Here is a 12,299-nt window from a genome sequence, read left to right as displayed (position 1 = left end):
ACATATGTGACATGAAGAGTTTTTTTGTTACACATTTATGTGTCCACTTCAGTGTTGAATAATTTAATGTAGGAGTAGGACCATCCTAGATGACATAGGGTTTTCATTTTCAAACATCAAAAGCATGCATGAAGGGAGAAAAGGACAGGATGGAGAAGTTGAGGAACAGTATAACACGTGTTAAATTCCTAGTTGCAGCTACAAGATCCTCAAGAATGATATCAAGCTAAGTGACTAAAGTTTCTTGAGTTAATCTGCACTAGTCACTTATATTATCTCGTAGGTTGCCATACTTGAATTTGTGCTCGTGTTATTTTCATTTTCTGCCATATCCTGATTCCTGTGTTTATGTGCCTTTGGTCTAAGTTTTCTGATGCTCATTTTTCTAGAGATCTTTCTCTTATCCAGATTAATTATATTGTGATGTATGAAGAAAATAAGTTGTTATAGAATCTCCATAGGTAGATTTATATAGAGAACACTGAAACTATAATTAACACCTCTCTTTTGCCAGTTGGACATTGTCTATAAATAGTCATCTCATATAGCTCGAAATGTGTGGTAGAGGTTTCCATCAATTCTCTCTCAATGTGTACACACTATATATGTCCTTTACTGATATGGATCCCCTCGAGCTATATTCTCTATAGCTCTTTGTTGCAAATTCTTGGCCGTTGATTCTTTTATTAAATGGTTCAGATTGATTAATAAAAAGTTAACTAGGTCAAAACTTATATAAACTTAGTCATTTTGCTTCTGCAATGGCTGCTGGAAGCAGATGATCTGAATTCCTCTGATACCTTACACTCAGGCTATAATTACATAGATGACAAATGCAATGTACATTTATCAAATAACATATTTGTAATTGGGGAGTATACATTTGTCCTTTTGAGATCTAGTATGGTATGTGCAAAGGTGGGAATCAAATGGAAACAGAAAATCTTTTTCTTCAAAAAGAAGAAAAAGGAAAATAGATTAGATTGAAGGGATGCAGATTTCAATCCCAAAAAGGATACCATCACATCACAATCTAAAGTGTTAACAGAAGGATATCAAACAAACAGAAATACACCTAAGCACGTTCATCTTTGTACACCATTTTTTCAGCTTGCTCTTCCAAGTTTTTCAGTGTTGGCTACGCCCTTTCGGATGCCATTGAACTTGCACCTCTAAAGGATTCAACATGGCCAGCACTTTTTATAGATTCACCAGCAATGTCTTTCTCTTCAGTTCTCTGCTCTGCTAGATGAGCAAGGGCAGTTACAACATCATCCATGTAAGGTCGTGTGTCAGCTTCCTCTTGTAAACACATTGCTGCAACTGCAAGGGCTTGAAATAAACCTTTCACAGGGAACCGGCCTTTGAGCAAAGGATCAGCCATTAGACTGAACTTTGTTCTGTCCTTGAATAGAGGTTGTGCCTGCCAACATGAGAAAAAAGAACAGCCTTTAAGAATGTGTTTGGTTTCCAGTTGGGAAATCGCAGAAAAATTCTGGTAGAGTAAAGTTAATTCTGAATGAAAATATTGATGTTTGAGAGTTATTTTGGACATTTGATTTTAGACCGAAAATCAATTCTGGTAGAAGCTAGAGATAATGTGCGTTTGGAAGAAAAGGTTTTTGTTGAAATTCAGTTGTAAAATCTCAAAATTGATTGTTTACCGCAGAAATGGCTATTTGTTGTAGCAAGGAGGATTGATTCTTGACCATAGAAATCAACTTTACTAGTACACTCAAACATCATTTTACTTCTTAGAATTAATATTAACCAAATAGAATTGATTCTGCTTTCCAAACATGCATACTAGTAGCTTCTACGTCGAACATAATCAATTGTTTACAAATGAATTTCACAACATTATCCAACAAAAATCACTTTTCTCATAAATGTATCTAAACATAAATTACTCAACTTTCAACTCAATTTACTATGTCTATAATCAATTTTACTAAAATCAACTGCGAAAAATGCAGATATGAACTAAAACTTACAACTACATATCATTTTTTCTACCTGAAATCAAGTTTTCTTGCATTAGTCAATCAAGTTTTCTAAACAAGATGAAGGAATGTGTCATACCCAGTCAATCAAGTTTTGTTCTTCTGTAACTCTTGCAGTGTCAATTACTCTCCTACCAGTGATTATTTCCAAGAACACAACCCCAAAACTATAAATATCTGATTTTGATGTTAATTGACCTGTTGCAGCATACTCTGGTGCACAGTAGCCATAGGTCCCCATCACCCTGGTTGAGACATGGTTCTGGAACCCCTCTGCTGGAGCAATCTTTGCAAGTCCAAAATCAGAGAGCTTTGGGTTGAAATCTTCATCTAAAAGTATATTTGACGACTTGAAATCACGGAATATCACTGGGGGGTCTGCACTGTCATGCAGATATTCAAGTCCTCTAGCTGCTCCCTCAGCAATTTTCATCCTTGTATGCCAATCCAAAGGCTCCATATCTTCACCTAACTCTGTCATAAATCAAATTCACTCTGGTCAGTCAAGGATTTGGGCTGTGGACAATCCTACATCCATGTAGTCAAAGAATCTGACTCGTATATTTCATCAAAGATCGGAAAATAGAGATAATTTAAAGTTCGAGTCATCCGATCTTAATTGAGCGACTCAGATTCCTCGACTGCATGAATGTAGGAATTTTTTGAGAGGGCACTGAATCAAAATTTGTTACTTAATTGCAATTGCAAGCTATAGATGTATATTTGAAAATTCTTCAACAATTAATTTTAACATCAGAATCAATTTTGTGAAAAAGTTAGCTTGTTGGATATGACTATGAGGAAAGAGAAGCTGATCAAACATACTGCATCAACTTCCTTACTTATATTGCCTCAGAATTAATTCTGCCACAAAGTGGCAGAAGCGATTAACATAAACTTCTCCCTCGTAATTGATTTTGATTTTAGAGTTAATTCTAGAAGGACTTTCAAAGCATGCACTGAGAATGTTTTGACAACATACCTAGAAGATGACTTTCTAAGCTTCCATTGGCCATGTATTCATAGACTAAAACCCTTTGATCACCTTCTGCACAATAACCAACGAGCCTAACAAGGTTTGGGTGGTTCACCATGCTTAACATCAAAACCTCTGCGAAAAATTCTCTTGTTCCTTGAGCTCCTTCCCTGTTCAGTTGCTTAACCGCTACAGTCTGAACACCAAACATTTAACATGAGACTTTCATAATCATAACATTTAAATAGCTAAACCTATATATATATATATATATATAGAGAGAGAGAGAGAGAGAGAGAGGGAGGGAGGGAGGGAGGGAGACCTGATCAATGCTCTTTATGTATCCTTTATAGACATTCCCAAATCCACCTTCTCCCACCAGACAATCAGGACTGAAGTTGTTTGTTGCATCAACCAGATCTTCATATGTGAATATGTTAATGTCGTTTTTTGCAGCTCCATATTTTAATATCTCTTCATTGATTTGTCTATGCCTGCTGCTACCTGCAATTATTTAATTTGAGACCACCCAACATTTCCATTTGATGCCATGAATTGTTTCTTAATATGAAACATGTTATGGATTTTGCTCATATAGCTTGGACAATGTCATTATATATTCTCTCCTTGATTTTCAGAACTCTAAATCCTAGAACATGACAGGAAATGAATAAATGAAAAATTAACAATTTGGATCTGATGTAACAGATTGTTAGAATATTGTAACCTAATATTCACACAGATTTCTCCTCCTGAACAATTATTGCCTCTTATTTTTGTAATCAATGGAATAAGATTCATTTAAATAGTGTTTATATTAAATTTAAGAGTTTACAAGGATTTATTGCCCGCAAAGACGACAGAATATCTGAATTGATCAGGAAAAAAAAGAAGGTTTGCATGTCTGCAAGGTATATTGAAGAAAGAATAATCATACCACATTTTTTTGGATACATGTGAAATGACAATTACCACGCACCTGATTTGAGTGACATAGCAGCTGCAATTGATTTGAATGTTCTTCTGCCTTTGGAAACTTTCCTGAAAGAGGGTGTTTCAATGTCTGACTTGCAGCATGTGAAACACCTCATATTCTCAAACCTTGTTGGTGGAATTTATATTCTTGTTCTCAAACCTTCAGTGCAAATCCTGTAATAAATTCTTAATCAATTTACACAGATATCTCTCTTAGACAATTTGCAAAAAGAGGGTACAGGGCGTAGATGGTACAATAAATATGGTTAAATTTTTGAAACTGGGGGAAATGGTAAGGTATTGTTAATTTGTTGAAACTGTGAAACTGTAAGAGGTTGTGCAGTTCCAAATACTGGAAAATGCTTTATATGTGTTTGTGAGGGAAATACTATTACTTATTTTAGTTTTGGGCATTGAACATGGAATTCAATAACAAAGCTATCTTAGCTGGTTTTCTTAGACACTTTATCCCTTGCAAGGTAATAGTGACAAGGATACCAACTTGTTTTTACTAATTTTACAAACTTTTTAATTCAAGTTTCACTTAGGATAAAATTAATGTACCCAGACAACCTTTCTCACTTCTTCCTTTATGGTACTTGACCTTGCAAGTGTACAAATTTGGTCAAGACAAGTAAAACATGTTCGATCCAATTAAGGTCAATTCTATCTATTCTTGAAACAGATCAACATTAGATATCTATTGTTGGGATGTAATGCTGCGAAATGCACACGTTTGAATGTGTATTTTATTTTTTCAATTATATAACATTTTTATCATTTTGATCAAGGAACTGTCTTATTCATTTATTTATTTTGTTTTTTTTAGTGATTATTGTTGTTTATTTTTGTTTCCTTCTGATATCTTGCACTTTTGGATATATAAACTGGATTCCAATTTAAGGTGGCATTATATGTCTTTTTTAATTTGTACTTTTCATAGAACGATAATGAAACCTCTTATTATTATGTGAGGAAAACATTGCATTTTAAAACGAAAAGGATAATTTTTATCATGAAAAATCAAGGATTTCTTAAATTTTGAAATATAAAGAATGTTGTTGTGTTAAATATTTTGTAGAAAGAGCTTTAATTTACCGCTCATAGAAGTTATACTTGCCTATAACATGATTGCTCTAGTGGGGATACTTTGATTGAAAAAAAACTAAAATATCATGAATATTAGACTAAACAATGAACACATTACCTCTTTTTTTTCTTTTTTTTACAGTAAATTCATACTTTCATTAAATTGAATCAAAAGGTACATCAGAATTCAAAAGAGGAAGAAGATCAGCAGGATAATCTTCTATTCAAACGTGGTGTCGGCAAAAAGCTTTCTTAGCTTAGAAATCGACAATTGCATTGCATTTCCTCCTAATATAACAAAGCACAAGAGGAGAAACTCTAAGAAAGGAACAAACAATCCTGGACTAAGAAAGATAAGCAAGACAAATTGTCTAACTTTGCCTGCCAAGCTTCATTCTCAAAAGTCACATTCCTAAAACCAAGCTCGTTGGCTAAGCAAAATGGCCAACAAAGATAGTAAATTTCAACAAATAAAAATGAACTTACCATAGAGACCCACTTTGTTGCGAAAGTTAACACTTGGCCTTACGCCCCCTGAAGGAGGCAACCACCCGACCTCACCTTGGTGAATTGGTGTATCTACAACAAATAAGTTCACGACACCATTTACTCCTTGAACATATTAACTTTTCAAGAAAGATTAACATGACTAATATTTGTAACTTTTATATACATTTGTACAAAGTTACGCTTCCTTTTTCTTTGATGTGTGATTTATGCAAGTCAACTAGCTTGTGAAGACCGCTCACTAGAAGGGCAAATGAAGAAATATGTGAGAGAGGGAAACAAAAAGTGATTCTAAATGACACAAAAGGTAGGTTGATGTGCGTCATAGTGAACTCAATTATGACTTGAAGAATCGATTCCATGAATTGTATGATCTCCATGTCTAGTCTTGTAGGATCAATTGTGGGCTTGCATAATGCAAAACCAAACACTTTCTGAGCATACATTGTACTTACATGTAATGTTATATTGCAGTACTCATTGATATATGTTCAAATGCAAAGAAGGAAGTGACTTGTTCAACTGTAAACTCTGTTGTTCTTGTTTACGACTCTACAACTAGTGATTTGGATAGACCAGTACCCCAACAATGTGGATGACCGATTGATGTTATGTGAATATAGATCACCTTATAGACCTTTTTAGAATACTGTTGGCTCGAAGATCGGGTTAATAGGTAAGACTTGTTGTAACTTCCCCTTAGGTTAGCTTAGTAGTTAGCATAATAATGAATTGAACTCTTATGAACAATTGATTTGAACTAGTATGAAAGACAAACTAAATTGCAATCAGGATGTGGTAATCTCTATCTCTAGTAGAAATGTTTAGATTAAGGTCCTATATCTTTTCAAAATTTCCATCTAAAACTCAAAACCCTCTTTCCAAGTAAGTGAAAAATGAAAAACCTAATTTGCAGTTGAATAGTCCAGTGAGGGAAAATTGGAAGAATGCTTCAACAATGGCGATCTTCAGGTTCCTCAACGCAATAGTCAACAACAGCAACCGCAACGGCAAGACGAACACCATAGCACGAACCTTCCTCACCTCAACAACCGCCACAACCACCACCTTCTTCCCATTACGCACCACTCTCTTCCCATTACACTCTCATCACGGCCCTCTCTTCCTCGCTTCTCCACCGTGGAAGCTCTCTCAGGCCGCCACACCTCTTCTTCTCCACCCCAACGCCGTCGTTTTGCGAAAGGTCAACTCCATCAATCTCAAATTGCTTCGCGCCGCGACTATCCCGTTAGCACCGCTTCACCGCCGTCGGGTCGATTCCCATTCCAAAAACCCACCACCCCAACAAGTTCTTTTTCTCCACACTTTCCTCAATGCGCCAAATCTCATCTCTTTTTCCCGATTACTCTCGGGTCCTGTTCTTGGATGGTACTTCCCCCATTTTTGACTCTGCAATTTTTACTGGAATTTTTTTTGTTTATATAATCTGGTGCTAATTTGGTTGACAATTTTGTACAGGATGATCATGAATGATATGTATACTTCAGCAATGGTGGGGTTGGCTATCTCTGGAGCAACTGATTGGGTATGAAATGGGGGTAAAATGTATATATTCTTATGTTGTTAAGAAATGATTCTGCTTTGTGTAATGATGATATGCTATATATTTTCAAATTTAATTTTTCATATGATTGTAGCTGGATGGATATGTGGCTAGGAAGATGAAGATTGATTCTGTAGTGGGTTCCTACCTTGATCCCCTTGCTGACAAGGTATGAATGAATATGTTATCATGTTTCCTTCGAAGCTCAGTGTCATTAGCTGGAAATTGGGATTGTATTTTGTCTGATGTTTTGTTTTCAATTCATGATGTAGGTTCTTATTGGTTCTGTTGCTATTGCAATGGTGCATCAAGATCTACTGCACCGTAAGTAGTGCTTTACTTGTGTATGTGTTTCTTTATGGCCTCTTTGAAAAAAGAACGATAATTGTTCTTGGTAACGTCTGAGTAAACACCAACTTATGTATTTTCTTTTCTCTTCGGCACATGATCTTTCATTGTTCTAAGCTAGGAATCATCTTAGTTATATGCTGTTTGGGTGTAATGATTTTAATAGCTGGGAGGATGTATTAAGTATTTGTATTCATATAATGGTTTTATTCTATAGAATTTAAATTTTGAGAACACAAACATTAATTTGTATTTCATCTATGTGCTGCAAAACCTTACATGTTGGTTTTTTGTTTTGAAGCTGGACTTGTTGGGCTTATTGTGTTCCGAGATGTCTTCCTTGTTGGTGCTTCAGTATTTCAAAGGGCAAGTAGCTTGGGTTGGAAGGTAAGAATAATGAGGTTCAGTTCTCATGTTTTATTTTCTGCTGGTTAGAGATGATGATGATTCCTTGACCCTTTGTTTTATCTCAGTGGAAAAGCTGGTTTGATTTTTTTAATCTTGATGGGACCCATCGCCAAAAGGTTGAACCACTCTTTATAAGCAAGGTAATGCATTGGTGTTTAAGTTTATTATACAGGGCAGAGTCTTACAAGTTTATATTGCAATAGCTTTGTCTACAGTAGTTGCAATTCATGTTCCCCCCGATAATGAAACTTGGGATCGTGATTGTGATGTGCATGCATCGAACCTTTTTCAGCCTAAATGTTATAAGAAAGTTGTCTATTTTTCTCCTTGCATTGTTCTCCTTGTGAATCTTTAAACCTGTCGACTTTACCTTTCGTTGTTGAACCAAACAGCCCAATCTTTGTAGCTGTTTGGCGGCACTCGTTGGTTGTTAGACTTTTGGGGTCTCAAATTAGATTATTATCCTTCTGCAACACAACACGCACACAAACACATATGAAAACATATAATAAGATTAAAGTAGATATTGCTCAGAGAAACTTTCAATAGATTCCCTAGTTTTTGTTATCCCACTTTCTGAGGACGAATACAAATCTGGACAGGTGAATACAGTGTTCCAGTTAGGATTAGTTGTTGCAGCTCTTCTTCAACCAGACTTTGGGACACAAGAAACTCAATCATACATTACTTATCTGAGGTAATTTGGTTATAATTATTCTCGGAGATGTTGGTTGCTCTTGTACTAATGTTTGCCAGTTGTTGAACTTTGATTATTTTCTGTCGCAGTTGGTTAGTAGCTTCAACAACAATGGCATCTAGTGTAGCATATGGAGCAAAATATATGAGATCTGGAGCTATGCTCAAGTCAGCGTAATTGAGGTTCCGTTGACGCAAGTACCATGGAGCATGCTTAAGTGGAGATTCGAGCGATACTTCAACAGACATGAAGACTTGTTTGTTTAAACTGTTAAAATATGTTACACTAAAAGATAAAAGAAAATTACATCTGTGGACTTGTTTGTTCAAATTTTTAACATTTTTTTACTTACATAGTTCATTTGGTGCTACCGAAGATGTCAAATTAATATTTTAAAAGATATTTACAGCTAACTCGTTCAAATACAGATAAAAAACTCAAAATGGATCAAAGCTCTTGGCTGTTATATTACGAGAGAAAGAATACATTGCATTTATAAACTTGAACTTCTACACTAATTCCAAGTATAAGGAGAACCATCAACATGAGAATTGATTTTTCTTGTCGCCAAGGGGCGTTTGTATTTATCCAAGTCTATATATTGAGACGATGAAAGGTCCTAAAAGCACGGATTGATATGTGTTTGTACGTGCTGATAATTGAATGACTTGGAATGTTATAGTGAGGGCGAACTGCAGCAGAGTTCGTGAGCTGAATTGCATGGGGACAAACTGATAAGAGTTTATGGTTGTTTCGACCGGGAAAAAAGGGTGGAACTTGGAAGGGGTAGTTATCATTTTACACATTTATTTACTATCAGTATGCTACTCCATGCGTTAGAATTCAGAGATATACAAGAAGGATATGTGAACATAAAACAAACCCTTTTAAGAGTTGAAACTGATCAAATCCTCAACGCCATGACCAACAAAGATGTTAAAATACGAACAATCCAAAGTGATACTAGCGCTGCACGAGGTCATTTGTTTGATTCTTTAGATGGATATCTACTATAAGTGACTCAACATTACATATAACCTCAAACTACAAAGGTGTGATTATGAAATTAAAACAGACATACAACATACAGAGCAGTGCAGGGATATGATCTCAAACCATGAATCAAACTCCCCCCAATAATTATGTGCATAATTTCAGCAGAAACATGCAAATGAATTGAGTCAATTGTTGATTCCACTGACAAATAAGAATTGTAAAACTATTTAAAAGTGAAAATTCCATTAGAAAAAGAGCAAAAATGACAAGGCACACATCAACAACAATGACCAGCTTCAGAAAACTATGGAGGAAGAGGAGCAGGATTAAGAAACCAAAAGTTGACTAGTAACAACTATGAGAGCTCAAAGGCAGTGTATCGGTTTCCTTTTAAAGAAAAAAAAACATTGAGAAATGCAATTGAAAGAGGTAAAGAAAATGAGAAAAATCAGAGATCTATCAGCTAACCACTACCAATTCTTTTATTGGCCATACAAGAAAATAAAGCATGTCCAACAATGGCAAACATGTTCAAAAAACTTGTCTGGCTACCAGTGCCAGAGGAAATGGCAAAACAAAAGAAAGCCATCTCTAAGCCAATGTTCCTGAGTTAATTCAATCTTCCAGATTGCCCTTCAAATTGACCAAAAAATAATCCAAGCACAGACCACACTACCAATCACTTAATCAACTCAGCTTCAATTTCGTCCCACTTGTCGCTGCTTTCAGTAAACTTCTCCTTGACTTGCTTAATGAGCTCTTTAGCATCATCAGTCTTGGAGACACCAACAAGCCCAGTCACAAGTTTTTTCATGGTGGTGAAATTAGGAACCCAACCTTTATCCATACTTTCCTTTGTAATCTCGAAAGCAGACTCGAAATCCCCACCTTCACACAGAAAATGAGCCAGTGTAAAATAACAAGGCGATTCAGGCTTGTAACCCCTTTTCTTCATGTCAGCAAACACCTTCTTAGCCTCATCAAGGTTCCCTTCCCAGCAATACCCATGAATCAAATGCGAGAAACTAACCCAATTCGGCTTTCGCCCTCCAGAAATCATCCCTTGGAGCAAAGCCTTGGCTTCAGAAGTCCTCTTCAACTTACACAAACTTAAAATCCTAACATTATAGGTACTAAGAGCAGGACTCATCCCATACTTCTCCTCCATCATCTTCAACACCTTCCCCACTTCCTCGAACTTCTTCTCGCTATAAAACCCTTCGATCGCGTTGCTAAACGTAACCGCATTAGGCCTAACCGAATTCCTATCCATCTCAGACAAAATTGAGTACACAGAACTAGTTGAACCAGATTCAGCAAACGACTTAATAACTGTATTATACGTTTCTACGTCGGGTTGAATCGAATAATTTTTCGGGAAATCGAGGTAGATTCGAGATACCTCTTTGTAGTCCTTGGCAATGAGAGCAGCGAAGAGGAGGGCATTGAGGGACTTGACGGAGGGGGTGATTTGAAACTCGTCGCGCATGCGAGTGAAGGCGGTGACGGCGTTGGGGAGCATTCTGGCCTGGCCGTAGAGCACGATGGATTGCGAGAGGAAACGCTCGTTGTGGAGGTCAGGGCGGGAGGTGGGGAGGTCGCGGAGGAATTGGTCGATGGTGGAGAAGTGGTTGCCGTCTTTGAGTTTGGAGATGGCGACGGAGAGGGCGATGCGGTCGAGGTGGAAGTCCGGGGTGAGAGAGGCGGCGCGGCAGATGTCGAGGATGCGTTCCGGGTTGGTTTCGGATTTGAGGAGGTGGAGGGCGGTTCTTGACTTCTCCTTTGCGGTTAGTGGCGTTGATGAGTTTGGGGAGAGGATGGTGGAGTAGCGGCGGAGAGAGTGGCGGAGACGGGACGCCATTGTGGCGGTGAGGGGAAGAGGTTTAGGGTTTTGGGGAGGAGGAAATGGAGAGTGAAGGGGTTTTGGTGAAGAGAAGAGAAGCAAGAGAGTGATAAAACGCTGCGTTTTATGTGTTCAATGATGTGAGAGAAAAATGAAAATCTCGTGTTTTAAGAAATGGGAAAAAAAGAAAAAAAAAAAAGTGAACCTGACGTGAATCGAACACGCAACCTTCTGATCTGGAGTCAGACGCGCTACCATTGCGCCACAGATCCTGTTTTAATAGAAGATGGATCAACTTTTATACAATGTTTAAAAACAACACTTTTTTTTTTCTTTTAAAAACTTTAATATAATTATAGTACAAGTACAACAATATAGTAAACCTAATTAAATAAATGTATAAAACTTGCGAATGATGATAAAATTTTAGGTACTGACATATTAAGTTTAAAAGTGAACATGAGAAAGGGAAGAATGATACCCAGTGATGGGGCAGTGATACCTAGAGGTGTCGCATGAGTGAGTGAATGTTTGAAAATTATCATAAAGTTAAAATTTATGGTAGAAGCAAAAACTAATGGAAGTCATTTTTGTTCGTCTATTATATAATTTTGGTTTTATTATAATTTTCGAACGAGTTTTCAAACATGCAGGAAGTCGAAGATGCATGCTATAGATGTTGAGGGTTTACTATATTAGACAAACCACCCTTAATTTTAGGATTCTAATTGTTGTAGTTAAGTGAATTTACTGTTGTAATTAAGTGAGATACTATAATTGTAGTTGTTATGATTAAGGGATTTGTGTTGATTTGTTTTTGGTGTACTTTATTTGGTGTAATTACATGGTCATATGTAACCAACCTTCTATATATAAATGAAATTCTCCTTTAT

At 36.6% G+C, this 12,299-nt stretch overlaps 3 protein-coding genes and 1 non-coding gene across 4 annotated transcripts; 1 reads left to right on the top strand and 3 right to left on the bottom strand.

Moving 5' to 3' along the window:
• Positions 1–45: 45 nt before the first annotated feature.
• Positions 46–4,531, bottom strand: LOC130723852 (probable serine/threonine-protein kinase PBL23). Its single transcript, XM_057574990.1, has 5 exons — positions 3,959–4,531; positions 3,302–3,483; positions 2,986–3,175; positions 2,083–2,477; positions 46–1,423 (listed from the first exon to the last, which is right to left on the bottom strand). Exons 1-5 carry the CDS (start codon positions 4,068–4,070, stop codon positions 1,139–1,141), a joined length of 1,164 nt encoding a protein of 387 aa, XP_057430973.1. The 5' UTR covers positions 4,071–4,531; the 3' UTR covers positions 46–1,138.
• A 1,832-nt stretch (positions 4,532–6,363) lies between these two features.
• Positions 6,364–8,937, top strand: LOC130726423 (cardiolipin synthase (CMP-forming), mitochondrial). The gene is made up of 8 exons (XM_057577681.1): positions 6,364–6,939; positions 7,030–7,096; positions 7,209–7,283; positions 7,387–7,438; positions 7,764–7,849; positions 7,936–8,010; positions 8,473–8,567; positions 8,657–8,937. Exons 1-8 carry the CDS (start codon positions 6,509–6,511, stop codon positions 8,742–8,744), a joined length of 969 nt encoding a protein of 322 aa, XP_057433664.1. The 5' UTR covers positions 6,364–6,508; the 3' UTR covers positions 8,745–8,937.
• A 1,083-nt stretch (positions 8,938–10,020) lies between these two features.
• On the bottom strand, positions 10,021–11,507 carry LOC130726214 (pentatricopeptide repeat-containing protein At1g61870, mitochondrial). The gene has a single exon (XM_057577450.1). It carries the CDS (start codon positions 11,422–11,424, stop codon positions 10,243–10,245), a length of 1,182 nt encoding a protein of 393 aa, XP_057433433.1. The 5' UTR covers positions 11,425–11,507; the 3' UTR covers positions 10,021–10,242.
• A 99-nt stretch (positions 11,508–11,606) lies between these two features.
• Positions 11,607–11,678, bottom strand: TRNAW-CCA (transfer RNA tryptophan (anticodon CCA)). The gene has a single exon. It is a non-coding gene; the product is annotated as a tRNA-Trp (tRNA).
• Positions 11,679–12,299: the final 621 nt, after the last annotated feature.

This window comes from Lotus japonicus, chromosome 6 (assembly GCF_012489685.1).
Source record: "Lotus japonicus ecotype B-129 chromosome 6, LjGifu_v1.2".
In the NCBI taxonomy this organism is placed as follows: domain Eukaryota; kingdom Viridiplantae; phylum Streptophyta; class Magnoliopsida; order Fabales; family Fabaceae; genus Lotus; species Lotus japonicus.
The sequence above is the reverse complement of the archived record's forward strand: the minus strand, read 5'-3'. Positions and strand labels throughout refer to the sequence as shown.

Coding starts and splice junctions, on each gene's coding strand:
- LOC130726423 (XM_057577681.1), top strand. CDS start 6,509: ATGGCGATCTTCAGGTTCCTCAACGCAATAGTCAACAACAGCAACCGC. Junction 7,439..7,763: donor GCATCAAGATCTACTGCACC/GTAAGTAGTGCT, acceptor TTTGTTTTGAAG/CTGGACTTGTTGGGCTTATT. Junction 7,850..7,935: donor CAAGTAGCTTGGGTTGGAAG/GTAAGAATAATG, acceptor GTTTTATCTCAG/TGGAAAAGCTGGTTTGATTT.
- LOC130723852 (XM_057574990.1), bottom strand. CDS start 4,070: ATGAGGTGTTTCACATGCTGCAAGTCAGACATTGAAACACCCTCTTTC. Junction 3,484..3,958: donor TGCTATGTCACTCAAATCAG/GTGCGTGGTAAT, acceptor AAATAATTGCAG/GTAGCAGCAGGCATAGACAA. Junction 3,176..3,301: donor ACATAAAGAGCATTGATCAG/GTCTCCCTCCCT, acceptor TTTGGTGTTCAG/ACTGTAGCGGTTAAGCAACT.
- LOC130726214 (XM_057577450.1), bottom strand. CDS start 11,424: ATGGCGTCCCGTCTCCGCCACTCTCTCCGCCGCTACTCCACCATCCTC.